Source organism: Eimeria necatrix, genomic scaffold (genome assembly GCF_000499385.1).
Source record: "Eimeria necatrix Houghton genomic scaffold, Enh_scaff80, whole genome shotgun sequence".
NCBI lineage: Eukaryota > Apicomplexa > Conoidasida > Eucoccidiorida > Eimeriidae > Eimeria > Eimeria necatrix.
Window position 1 is genome coordinate 604 of NW_013654619.1, and position 13,657 is coordinate 14,260.

Here is a 13,657-nt window from a genome sequence, read left to right on the forward strand (position 1 = left end):
GTAGAATGTTTTTTTATCACATGTTCTTGCTGCAGGGATTTTCCACAGGCACAACCGGTGTAGATCCTTTGCGTAGAAACGTGTATCTGTTGAAGCCGCATAATTCACTCTCAGAAATATCACTATCAAGTAATGAAGCGTTTAAGCAAATTAACACCTGGTCCGTCATGTCAGAATACCAACCAGCAGCATCGAGGCAATCAAGTTGTTCAGAGTACGAGTGTGACTGGCTCATGCAACATTTTGTCAAAATTTACGTTATACCAAACAGAACTGAGAGTTGCCTGGTCGAACGCAATGCTTTTGTAAAGTCAGCTTGCTGGCGTTCGATCACGACAAAAACACGCGTAACGCTTCCAGAAAAGCTCACGTTAGCAATGTGCGAGCAAAATGCGCATTGTGTCACGGCATCCTCTAATGCTTCCATAATCACCGTCAGGAAATTAACTTCACTTTGCAACAACGATGCCGTCGCTGGAAGCCCAGTCGCAACGCACTTGTTTGCCCTTCTTGAATACGCGTGACGTTGGTTTCCTATCTTCATCATCGAGCGTGCAGTCGCCCCGTTTTGGCTCCTGCTTAAGCTAACGTCGGTGCAATCCGCCAAAAGCACTCACTGTGTCGGTAGCAACTTCAATCCCAGCACGCCACACGGCGCACCTGGTTCGTCACATCGGCACGATGCATATCAGTAGACACAGGATCGCCGCATTCCTCAGAGCATTCTTTCCACTTCGTATGAGCTTTGCCAAGTAGACCGTGCTAGGGTCACAAAAGCGGAGTGCTAGTATGCTGCTTTGCGACGAATAGCCCACCCCTGTCATCATTGGCAACCGACACATACCTCCTTAAGACGTTTAGTCTAACTGTAACTAGATGCATGCAGTTAGCAATTCAAATGCCTTGCCTGTGAATCGTGACATGCTGACTTCGCGTGTGGAGTGCACAGAAGGAACTTTATTTTTGCCTTGGCAAACGTGCCATCTAGAATTAGCAGAGCTGTATGAAGGCCAAAGTTGCAAAAAGCTAGCGTGGTTCGTTTCAACCCCCACATACGTCTATGAAACGGATTCCCTGCTAGACCAGCACCCTACAAATCCACCATGTTCGCTCTCAAACCCTGATTACGTATTCGCAACACTGCCAAACGCATCAACAGACCTGGTTTGCAGCATGATAAGCCACCCGTGCTTGCCGGCAAAGTCGTGTGCTCTTTCGCTGTTATCTTGCAGTAGTTCATCCAAGGTACGTGCAACTCTACATCGTTCACAGGCATTCGCGCAAGGCCCGTACATGTGCCTCGCCGTGTTCGGCAGCACAACTGCTCGGCCCATCTTGTATTTGCAAGAGATTCACACATAAAGATAGGTTTCAAATCAATTCCGGTAATTTCCGTGCAGGCTCCGCAGTACCCCAGGTATGCTTGTAAAGTGGATGGCGATATGATTACTTCACTTCTCAACCGGCCAGCGGCTGTTCACTTGGCCACATTTACCTCACAGCTGCAAAATCAGACGCCATTAGCGCCTGTTCATCTCACCATCTGTGTATTTGTTGTCGTTACTCCGCTGTAGCGCCGCCAAGCAGATACGCACTGCTGGGCTGCCTCACTTGGACAGTCCGCTCATCTGATATTTTTATCTGCTGTGCTTGTTCCCTTTACGAACGTCCGTTGCTGACCAAGCGCCACATTATTTTCAAATGCCTAGTCTAAAGTCGTTTGTTCAGCCATTATATTGCTGACACTGTATCCTTGAGCAATAACTGCTCGGATGATGAGAGCACGGAAGGTAGTTGCCACACCTTTAACACACTTAACGCATGCATTAGTTCCCTTGTCTACGTAAAAGCCTCCAGAGCACATACTAAATTTTTCGAGAACCAGCTGTCTCTGATTGGTGGATGCACGCATATTAAGGCATTAGAACTACGTAAACAGCGCAGTGCTCTGCTCACCAGCTTTCTCCATATGGTACTTTCTCAATAGTGCCCTTGATTAAAATTGGATTCGCTTCAGGCAGGCTCTTTTTCACCTAGTTCGCCACCGTTCGCTTGCAAAATTGCTAAGCAGCCCAATACATGCGTCTTGTTTCGCCGATAAACCTTCAGGCTCCTGAGGAAACGGTTTTCTTTACGCTGCACCTGCCAATTGCATACACATACTTCCTGCCGGCGTTTGCCTTTTACCAAACGCAAAGAAAATAGCATAGCTCGTGCATTTGAGTTCATCCTGTATACTGCATCATTAAGACCGTCTCATGCCCAAGACACATGCATAGTTCGCGCACTTGAATTCCCCCTGTATACTGCGCCGCCGACGTGGTTGAGTAGCATGATTTTGCAGATGAGCGTCACTCGCCCTTCCTATTCAAGCACGGAATCCTAAAGTTAAATTAAATGCAAACCGTACGATCTGTGTAGCTCATGCAAAGAATAAGGGGAGACTTGTTACTTCTTTTCTTTCCACATGCAATCATTGGTAAGGGAAACTGGCATCCATGTTTCTAGCAGATATCGCCAGGAGATCTAGGGAAGCCTGCAATTTCATGCACGACTCTACTGAAGGCATCAGTGAATGCGAGGTTGTAGGCAGCCGTAGGCACGGCCTTGTTTGTTTAAGCTCAGAAGCAAAAAAAACATTTGGTTACTCGTGCGAGTATTCCACTCACAGTCTGGAGAAAATTGTTTACTCGCCGCTGGCACTCTCCAGATGCTCATGCTTACTACTTCTACAGGCCACGCCCTACACTAAAAGAGATGCACACTGCGTTCATGTCCTATCTTCGTGTACAGCGCTGGCATAACACTATTTACATTCTGTACTGGCATTTAAGAAAGGTGTGAAACCCTAAAAGCACCGACCTTTAAACCTGTCGCGCTATATCTATTTCAAATCGTAACACCGTGTCAAAGCATGCAAAATAGGTTAACAGAAATGCAGTACTTTTTACATCGTGATTTTCATACTTTAGATGTGGATCCTCACCACAATGTTTCCAGCTCGTCGCCTAAAACCACTCTTCAAGATCCGCTAGCAATATCTGTCACATAGTAGTTTTAATAAATTTCTACTCCCTTGATTTCGTAGCTGCGTTGGCTGCCGAGCGCGTTTCCTGTCCAGTCATCATACACTTCTTGCACCATCAAACAGATTAATGAAACTGGTTCTTCGCTTGATCACTCCACGCACTGTTACTAATAAGATATTAAAACCTTGCCTAGAAGCTGTGCGCATCTCTTGCTTACTTCCTGTAAAAAATCGTTTGCAACGCAGAGGACTTCTGTCAGTGTGATACGTACTATGGAACTGGCCGCCTCCATTTCGAATTATCTCTCGGTGCGATTGTTAGATTAGTCTATGGATTCTTCTACTTCCAGAAGTCTGCGTTCGGTTAACATCTCTACTCAAAATACACCGAATTCTCCATGCCAAAGTGTATGGTTTACTGTATTTCTATTCGGTGCTTTCATCTTCGCCAGCATTATTGTAGTCCCATATCCACTAAATGCTTGTGCAGTGGACCCATGCGAAATTGCTCCACTACTAATAAACGGTGGATCAGGCGAGTTACATCGGCGCTGCAGCTCTGCCTTTTCCGAGCTTCTTTTAGAAAGTTTTAAAGAACCTGCTCCAATTTCGGATAAGCACGGCGCCTTTCACCAGTGTATATTTACGTACATTCTTGAAATGCAGAATTCTGAAGAGCTCTGTAGCGCGCCATTAGCATATGACTCAGCGGTTGGGTATGCATTTCCAGCAGGTGCAAAATGTATTCCCTTACGCAACAATGGGCATCTGAGGCATCGCTAAACAGATCAACGCATGTGGTACATGGAGGCTAGCTGCTTGTTAAAGGCTCGTTTTGGTTTCAGTGTACAAACCTGCATCTATCTCTGTGCACTTTTCTAGCGTGGGTGCTTGGACCTTGCCATGGACCGCCTTTTATCCATAAGCCCACGCTTATTCTAATCACGTCACTTGACCTTTTACAGCACTATCATTCTGTCCTGTATATTGTCCCTTATTTCCCGTAAAGATGCGAGTAGCCTGGAGTAGCATTCAGGCTTTGAAGACCTATACTCCGTTTTGTTCTAGCCGTAAGTGTCTGTTAGTGAATGCGAAACACCTGGGAAGCATCCGCTTCAGTTTGCAACACAAGCATATTACCTTCGATTGACATATGTTCAACCAGAATTTTAAATCGCGCCTTCAAAGCACATGGCAGTGACAAGTGATTGCCTTTGACAGGTCGCAGCGCAAGCCCATGAAACTGTTGAGGCAGAGCATATGCAAGAAAAAAAACCCTCTGCTTGTGTCGACACCATCGAACTTTAGATGCGCATCTAGCGCATCTACGGGAACATCAATCGTGCTCTGTAATGAGGTCCGACTCACAGGACACGAAATTGATCCCCGGGTTGCTAGCCTTCTGCCTGTAATGGCATTTGTTGTACCTCTTAAGTGACTTTTGAATGACGCGTAGCATAGAATAGCAGCAAAGCCTAGAGCCATTGCTACGAATATGATGCCAAGTCTCGTCAGGGGTGAAGGAGTCTGTTGCGGGCGGCTCCTCAGTTCTTCTGATAGTTTAAGGTCTTGAACGGCAATATTTTCTCCGTCAAGAGGCGTGCTATGATTGAACTGCATTTCAGCTTCAACCGGAAGGCATTTACTTGTTGACACTGCGAAGAGGACTGCGACAGTAGATGTCGCGACTATTGAGCTGCGGATCATCTTGAGGAAGAAAGCAGAGGAATAGAAAACAAGACAAGAAAATTTAAAGAGAAGCTTGGTGACACTTTTTTCAGAAACTAGATAGGCGAGGGCTATTTCGAAGCTTTTTGGCTGAGCGATGCATGTCCGGACCGTGGACATCACTGCACTGCAGTGCCGAGAGAAGTGCCGTCTCAAGGCCAACAGTAACGACAGTTGGTATACAGCACGCAACAAGCGCAGAGCATGGCCATAATATCACTGGCTGCAAAGAATTGTTACTTAAGAAGCTACTCAACTCTTACACCGAACAGTGGGGATTGTTCTGCATCATGCTGTCCCAGGCACCATTATCGCCTTGCAACTCGTAAACAGGCCAAACCAGGAGACAAGGACCTTGAACGACAGGGATCAGGCCACAAAATGAGTGCTCAAACAACGAAATTTTATTCAAAATATTCAGCGTGCTTCGTGACAGTTATGATACTCACGGTGTGTTCTGCACAATCGGGTACAATCGAACCGCAGAATATTTACGGTGTGCCTTTCATGTTGACACCCTCGGGACGTAGCAAGACCGAAGAATCCTGCCGTTATAAAATGCACAGAATCATTAGATTTATCTGTAGCGAAGTAAACGAATAACTTGTTGGCGATTTGTAAATGTCCGTGAACACCGATGCTGCAAGCTGCTGCGGGTGTTGAGTGATCTCAATGAATGTTTTACAGAGCAATTGCAGACAATACGAGTAGACATGCAATTTTTTGCAAACTGTTTGAAAGGTCAACTTTTGGACACAAATAAAGCAAGTTCATGGGTGTCTTTCCTAGCTCAACTGAGTATTACTTTCCTATGGGGACTGGGGACTGCCCCAACTATCTCCCCGTCCCTACAGGCGGAAAATCTCGGAAAAGAGGAGATTCGATGAGCTATGCACTTCGGCCGAACCAGCAGCCGCTAAGATATGTGCATGTGTTTATGGTTTAACGGTTTGTTTTGAGAGTTTTTTCCGAACTATTTGGAACTGGGACTGGTGTGGGGAGAACAGGTTCTGCTGGCAACCGCAGCTGCGTCTCAAAATATGACGTCTGCAGGGGGTCTCAAAATTAATGGAATAAAGTTCTTATGGAGTAACTGTCATTTCAAATGAACTTTTTAAATTCCGAGCATGCCGAAACACAACAATTAAGTAGTGCGCTGCGGCTCTCTAGAAGACAACGTTAGAACCCCTCCCCAGTGGAACGAAATAGACGCCCAACGGCCACTCATATAAATTTTTCCCCTCCGTCCCTTTGTATGGCCCGATGTGCTGTCGAAGGGGGATTAAGACTCATTTACAAAGGTTAGATTTTGTTAGCTAGAAGGCTACGCACAAACGATGCTCTGAACTATGAGCCTCATTCTGGCCTTGGCAACATTGCTTAAAGGGACGCAACCCGCTGGGGAACCAGCCTCTCCACCAGTTCAGTCTCATTTTCTCAAAAAAAATGTCTTTTCGAACTCCTTCGCAAGTAACATGAATGGTGTTCAATAACGTTTATACGCCCCTTCAACAGTGATGCTGTTCGAACACACCACGTCGAGAGGGCTCCCTATAGTGTTGTACATTCGATATAAGTAGTCACCGTGAAGAACGAGCAAGCGATTAGTACAGGTAAAGTTTACAACGCGGTGGGCAGGCGTGAGGCGCTGGCCCTAAATAGCATATGAGGAGACGGAAGGCCCGGAACTCGAGGGGCTACATCGTGACACTGGGAGATAACCCACAAAGGGACTGCATCTCAATTCGCGTTAATTTCCACCGACATAGCCGAGAGAAAACAGTATGCATGTCACGTGTTCTAAGCATGGAAGATGCAGATAAATAAAGAGCACTTGAGCTGACTGCAGCCCTATGGACGAATAAAGATAAGTAGAAACAGCGCACCCAAGTAATACGCCGTAGTCAGAGTAACTGACCCTCAATTATTCACATATTCAAAAACTGTAGAGCTGAGCATTCATTCTTATGAAGGGTCGTGTCCAGTCCCTGGAATGCGATATGTAAACTTGGCTCCGCCCTCGGAGCGACTGCGGCCACTCTATTGTAGTCATCCTAGCCAACGCATCGACCCACTAGATCGCAAGCTGATGCGCGTGCACTCCACTCTTCTGAGTAGAGGAGTGCAGTTGTACGGAACTGACAAAGTTGTTTGCGTGGCGTAATACCAGCAGCCAGCACACTCCACCATCCAGTGTCAAATCTTCATCCTTGATGGCGAAAAGTGCTGCAGGCCGTGTCTCATGAAGCGTCGTCTTGCAATTCGCACATGGCATCAGCTAAAGTTGGTATGTATTCCTACGGCCATGACAAAGATCAGGCAAACAAATCGTAACTTGGCGATGCTTCACAACTCTTTGAGCAAACTGAGTGCCTGAGTGCCTCTTCGCAGGCTTACCTCTCCATCTTCTTCTGCTGACTGGTACCGAGAAACGTCAGCCTCTTGTTCAGCGATGTCATCATCCACTTCCAGTTTCAGAGCAACACAGAGCTCCTGCATGGTACAAATACTATATAAAACAGTTCTGACGAAACCAAGTGTGTTCCAACAGCGCTGTCGCTTATGCGGAGGGAGTAATTTTCTCCAAAGTCGCACAACTGCATTGAGACGCCCCCACAGAGTTCAGCCCGTCTGTATGTCACTCCATGACGGAAACTATAGGAGGAACGAAAAAACAAATCTTAACCACGTACTTGAATACCCGCAATCCTACTCACGCCTGAAAGGGGATCGGTGTGCCTCACGAACGGACGTGCCACAGCGTGAACCTTACACGGAGCTCATTCAGTTTCCTCCAACTCTTCAGGTCCCGAAAACGTAAGTCGACGGCGCATGCAAGGTGATGACGAAAGGCACATTCAGCGGGTTGCTGGGAAATTAATCGCAGAACTAACAAGATATCTTTCCCTTCCATGAACTTCAGGCGAGGGGCGAGCTCGCTGCACGGCAAAACACAGAGACGCGAGTGAAACTCTTTGCGCTGATGCGAAATTTCGGACGTAAAACCTTCCTTCATTTCTCTCAAAACAAAATCTGCAAAACGCAAAATACTTTTTATGGGACAGAAAATGTAGAAGCCCCACCGTAGCAGCTCCACCGGGACATTTGCCGCTAGAGTCACGAAAGTCTGCAGCATCCGCGCCAAACACTTTGCCTCCTGTCGCAAGTGGTGGGCACGGCAAGAGCCTGCAGTATCAACAGCTTCTCCTCGAAAATTATCCTGTAAAGGCCAAAAACATGGCAATATCACTGTGGAGGAGTCGCTTTTTGCGGCCATTTTCACTAGGGGCAGGTCATCAACCACAAAGTCTGAATAGGAACTACGGTCCCTGTGTTTCTGTATAGTATCTAAAAGGAGAAAAAGCAGTGCGTCACAAAAGCTCAACACACCTTTGCAAGCCTCAAGCACACCATATCAGAGAGTTTCCGAATATAGCGCCGTGCGATCTCAGGTTGCGGATGAGAGCGCACAGCTTTTGCCGCGCTGCCTGCTGCAGCCACGGAAAGCCGTCGATAGAGGGCCACTTTCTGCGCTTCCATAGGTAGCCCAGACAACGGCAATTGGTGTTCAGCATCTCCCGCCATTTCACCTAAAGGCGATTCCATAAGAAGGCGAGCAACCTGACAGAAACACTGCGACAGCTGATTTGATGAAGGAAGTGGAGGAAAGTGGGAGCCGGCGTAGACGCCTGCAGAATTCCATGATTCAAACGACGCCTGTAAAGACAAACAAGTGCCAGCAGCTATTTCCTGTATGCTTCGCCCCATCCTAGATTCCAAGGATGATTTAACGGTGCAAAATTTCTGCATACGGCTGCTTTAGTTCCCTTTGTTAACGAACCACACGTAATGTATTCCTGTGGAAGCGGCAACTCAGCATTAAAGCGGCGACAGATGGAAGCTGTTCCCCGCCACAATAAATCTCGGGGTACGAGTAAACCCAAGACCACGAGACCAGTTCCCTTCCTGGTTATCATGGAACTTGAGTTCTCGTTTTGCACCCCTTGCAGCATCTACGGAGAAAGAACACTCATTGGCAGCAGGTTTAAAACGAAGGATGTGAAAAATAATTCTCACAGCGTCACCGGCTTCCTCTAGAGCCTCTCGTTCCTTCTGCAATCGTGCCAGCTCCACCAGAAGCGCAGGCAGCAACTCGGGGTCTGCTGCTGTAGAAACTCACACCACACACCAACAAAAAGCAACGGGTCAGCCCGCCACTCAAATCCTTGCTTCGATTCCCACACTTCAGGTATTCGTCGTATAGCGTATCGGTATCGGCAAAAAGCAGTTCGACGTCCTTCCAAATTTTGCCGTATGAAAAGGCAACTGACTTTTTAGGCGTCCTTCCATTAGCAGCTCAAGCCACAGGCCGACACCAGGGTCCGCGCTGTAGCGACAAACCGCCAGAACTAATGCATCAGCCGAAGCAGTTTTTGCATAACCCAAAATTGAGGCGTACAGATCAGCTGCCTCCTTCTGCAGAGCATCATTTTGCCCGGAAGAAGGGCTAAATGAAGACACAGGTGCCTGGGATGTACTGTCGGCCTCAGCTTTCCCCGAAGCACCTAAGAAACGGCCCTTGCAATAGGAATTTACAAAAGCTTCTGCAGAAACAAGCGGAAATAACACTGATCAGAACCTGGGAAGAGACGTTTGCCGTGCGTGCAGCTTCTGGGGCGTACAGAAATGCATGCAGCAAGTTTTAACATAAAAGGAATAGTTACCCGCAGAGGAGAAGTACTGCAGCAAAATGCGTTGAGCGACCAGCAGCTCAGCGCCTCTAAGATGACACCGTTTGCATCCTGAGCCGGAATTCACAAAACTGATGCAAGCAAGGACAGCAAGGGAATCCGAGCACCGTAACTTCTCCAGAGACCTGAATATCTGTAAGATTGACGCGTCGGGGAGGCTGCATACTTTCTCAGGAGAGGAAAGAAGGCCCCTAATGGCTACAGCTGCAGCGACATTGTCCCCGGTCCCCCCTCGCGAGGCCACTTGCACCAAAATATCTACGCACTCCCCAGGGGTTAAGTACGGGCCTTGCTGTTGCAGCACTTGCTGCAACGCGCGCGTCAAGAGATCATGCCTAAGGCCTACTGAATGCAGAGCCGAATCCACCGAAGCTAACTCGCTCAAAGAAAAACATATAGCAGCCCTAGCTATTGCTGGAAGTGCCGTTCTGTACAGATCAGCGTTGTCGGACGTGGAATCAGCTGTCCCCTTCTGATGCGTTGACAGAGACTTTCTGTGTTCGGCCGATTGCGCCCTCGCAAGCCGGTCGAATGACGTGAATGCCTCCAGAAGCAGCGGAAGGCTGCGAACTGGGACGCAACATATTTTGGATTTTAAAAATGACGAAAAGCTTCCCACTAAGTCAGCTCTGTAGAAACCCAAAGATGCAAACGCCTGTGCTGCTGAGAGTATCTCTGCGACAGTGCAAGTGGCCAACCGAGAAATCAGTTGATCTGCGCAGCGGTTAAGCATCTCCAAGTGCCGATACGAGACACGTGAACAAGCCCACAGTACTTGAACGAGGTCTGTGTTGCAAAATGTCTCAATCTTTGCCTTCGTGTGCTCACAGAGTCTGCTGAAAAGCAAGGGATGGGGATGCTGAACACCCCCATAAGCAGCCGCCGCAATGGCGATCCCTCGTGGGCCCAACTCCTCCATCTTCCGTATGCACTGCAGTGCTAGGAGGTCAAAAAACGGCCTGTTGTGGATGTTAAGTCTCGCAAAAGCCTGCAGAGCGACTGCCAGGTCTGACGCGCGGCAGTCATGCGCCTGCAGAGCGACGAGTTGGGAGAAACAATTGAACAGACAAACATCCCTGTAACCTGCTTTCCCGTATGCATTAAGAATGGCGACGAGTTCTCGTGCACGGAAAGCCCTAGAATGGTCTTTTAGAGCGGAACTGCACCGCATCCAGAAGTTTGGGTTGGTTAGACGCATGCGCCCAGCCATTGTTACGGTGTCTTTTAGCTCTCCTGCAGACTGGAAGTGTATCGGCACCCTGCAGAAATCGGCAGGGACCTTCCTGGGGTCGACTGTTGCTTCATAAGAGTCATATTCATCCAGCCTCTTACGTTTCGTTGCAAACCCTCGAGCACTGCGCAGGCACCTCCAGTGAAAGCTGCCGATAGCAACATTCCGTGATCGCCAAATCAACCGAGTATCAAGCAATTGCGGGGCAGCTTTCTGAGTAGAAGAGTGGCAAGCTGTTCGAGCTCCGCTGTCTGTTGGAGGCTGCTTCTCCTTTAGCGCCAAAAGCGCGGACAAAGAACGCCTGTAGAGTTCAAGACGGCTAATAATGTTTGGCCTCGAATCAGCTCCTGCAAATGAAAACGTATAAGGGGACCTGATTTTCACCGCACGGCACGAGCTTGCGGCTGGAGCTTGCATTGTCTAGGGAAATAAGGGCAGTAGTGGCTTGGTCACCAGAGTATACCCAGAAATCAGTATTCAGCTGAAAGTCACTAAATTTCCCTGTAAAATAAAGTGGGAAAACAGAGGCCGATCTGGTAATTTCTGCCTATCTTTATGGGGAGGGCTGGTCTCATTACTCCTACAGAAGCGCATGCAGCGAAAAATGCTCCTCCAGAAAATCACCACCGTGTGTCTCCCTTCTCCCCACAGTGCCTTCTCTTTGACGGAATTGTTTGTTGTGAGCTGTTTATAACAGCCAAAGAGGCTGGCTGTTCCATCGGAGAAGAATTCGTGTGTCCCTCTCGAGCCCCTTCGGCATTCAGCCCTCAAAATGGCTCACATCTTTCGCGCCGTTCGACCCCTCATAAATCCAAAGGGCTACAATAAAAAGCTAGTTTTTTGCCTGGCGACACGGACTAATGCTCCGCAGAGTACCGTGACCTCAGTGCCTCAGTCACGCACGGTTGTTTCAGATGCTACCGCCGAATCCTCATCTTCAAGCAGCAACTTGCCGCAGTTTGCTACATTTGAAGCTCTTCTAAAGGCCTGTGGAGGACCGGAAGACCCAGTGTATAAACGTCTGGTGGAGCGCAGCACAGCAGCGTATAATGAAGAGAGAGAGAGCGTGGATGCCCACTTATTACCTCTGCTGAAGCAGAACAGAGTCGTGTTGTTCATGGAAGGCACAGTAGATAGGCCTAAATCTCTCGCATCCATGAACGTTGTCAAAATGCTGACACAGCTCCAGAGTGTGCCTCTCATGGCAATCGACGTCACCACCCATCCGGCTATACTGGGATTCGCGCTAACTCATGGGTAAGGTTGTCGTTTCGCATTACATAAAGCCAGTTCAGCACTCGCACTTATGAACCGCCTGAACAGCCACGGACCAAAGAATAAACTGTGAAAGTTGTCGCCGTGGCCACAGCCGATGCTGGGTGGCGGGAAACAAATCTTGTTGTGGGAGGTGCCGTGGAGTCTCTTTAATTAATGCTAGCCTGTGGAAAAGCTGCAGACAGCTATGCATTGCAGTGCTGATGACGTTCGTGTTAAATTCAAACATAGGCTGTTTTCCACTCCTGTCTGTTCAGGAAGAAGACCCGATGCCCGTTCCTATTTCTTGATGGCGTTTGCCTTGGTTCTCACGACACATTGGTGCAGCTTTACCAAAGCGGAGTTCTGGCGAAGCAAATTGCAGGCCAACTGCCTCCGACGAGCCCATATTTCCCTGGAGAGCTACCCATTGCGTTGTACTGAAGTTTGTGAAGCTTGTGGTGGACCCTTTGGTGTGGCCAGCCGTACTGCCAACGCGAATTAGGCTCACACTTCAGAGCTTCAACTTAGCGAAGTGCGTGGCACTGCAAACTGGCCCACGTAACACTGTGTTTCGTTGCCTCTTCACACTTTGTGAGTGTTGGCTTCTGCAGAAGTCAGTGGCTTCAAGCTAGAAGCCCAGCCCGTGTTCTCGCAAAACAATACGCATAAAGAGGGCATGCAGGCGCAATGCCGTGTGCGTTTGCCGGAATTGGGGTGTTCTTGGGGGTATTCTCGGGTTCAGGTTGGTGCATAGCGTTTTCGGAAGTTACGAACTTCGCAGCTTCATCTTGCATTTTTTGGATTTAGGAGCATTGTAATGGCCAGAAAAAAGAGCGCAAATCAACGATTTGCTGATTTAGAGGCGAGACCAGATAGGTACGAGACTAGATGATAGCTGATCAGCACCATGATGCATGGAACTCGAGCTGATGAGTGGTTAGGGGTGTACATACACTCCATCAGCGCAGCCGGCCGTCATTTTTCTGTTTCTTGATGACCAAGCGTCCGCCGGTCTTACACAAGCGAAATTTCATTACATATGATTCGTGAATTCCAACAGTGACTGAGATCAATCGAAAAGCTCCCCATTTTCGAGACAAACAGAACCAGAAACGCATTACTTGAACGGCACAAGTGAAGTGCTGATCAGCAGTGCAGTGCAGAGAGGTGCACATCATATATGAATTTCACGGCTTTCTAGCTAAAGAAATATCAGGAAAAAGCTCAGAAGAGCCGGCTTGTGGCTTCAATTTAAATGCGACCATCATGGTTGGGGAATGGGGTCTGGTTTTCGTTGGCGCTTGCACCGTTGGTCGTCTTTCTGATGTTAGCTCCACAAGTCAAAGCCTATCCTCCACCTATCGAACTCGAGGGCGACGTGCAGGAAGCGGAGGCTCATGTCGTTTCCTCAACGAAAGGCAAGGAATCTTTCCACTGGCGTCGCTCCTGGCTTCATAAGTACAATTTTGCAGCTGTCTCATACTCAATACTGCTACCTCACGTTCCTACCACCGTGACAGCAGAGGATTTCTCAGCACGGTACGAGTTTAATTCGCATTCCTGGAGGCATTTGGCATTGGGCATTTGTCTAGTTTGCATGTTATGGCGCTGCAGAGTGATTGCGAACAAGGTCCTGAAGGTTAGTGAGTGAATAGGCCAAGC

At 48.3% G+C, this 13,657-nt stretch overlaps 3 protein-coding genes across 3 annotated transcripts; 1 reads left to right on the plus strand and 2 right to left on the minus strand.

The window, feature by feature from the left end:
- Positions 1 to 253: 253 nt before the first annotated feature.
- On the minus strand, positions 254 to 1,276 carry ENH_00077400 (hypothetical protein, conserved; the record flags this gene model as incomplete). Its single annotated transcript, XM_013583023.1, has 2 exons — positions 254 to 612; positions 1,162 to 1,276. The coding sequence occupies 2 exons, from the start codon at positions 1,274 to 1,276 to the stop codon at positions 254 to 256; spliced, it is 474 nt and encodes a 157-aa protein (XP_013438477.1).
- Positions 1,277 to 6,996: 5,720 nt separating this feature from the next.
- Positions 6,997 to 11,155, minus strand: ENH_00077410 (hypothetical protein, conserved; the record flags this gene model as incomplete). Its single annotated transcript, XM_013583024.1, has 8 exons — positions 6,997 to 7,053; positions 7,154 to 7,249; positions 7,530 to 7,695; positions 7,840 to 7,976; positions 8,147 to 8,473; positions 8,834 to 8,922; positions 9,088 to 9,360; positions 9,481 to 11,155. The coding sequence occupies 8 exons, from the start codon at positions 11,153 to 11,155 to the stop codon at positions 6,997 to 6,999; spliced, it is 2,820 nt and encodes a 939-aa protein (XP_013438478.1).
- A 355-nt stretch (positions 11,156 to 11,510) lies between these two features.
- Positions 11,511 to 12,436, plus strand: ENH_00077420 (hypothetical protein, conserved; the record flags this gene model as incomplete). The annotated part of the gene is made up of 2 exons (XM_013583025.1): positions 11,511 to 11,995; positions 12,271 to 12,436. 2 exons carry the CDS (start codon positions 11,511 to 11,513, stop codon positions 12,434 to 12,436), a joined length of 651 nt encoding a protein of 216 aa, XP_013438479.1.
- Positions 12,437 to 13,657: the final 1,221 nt, after the last annotated feature.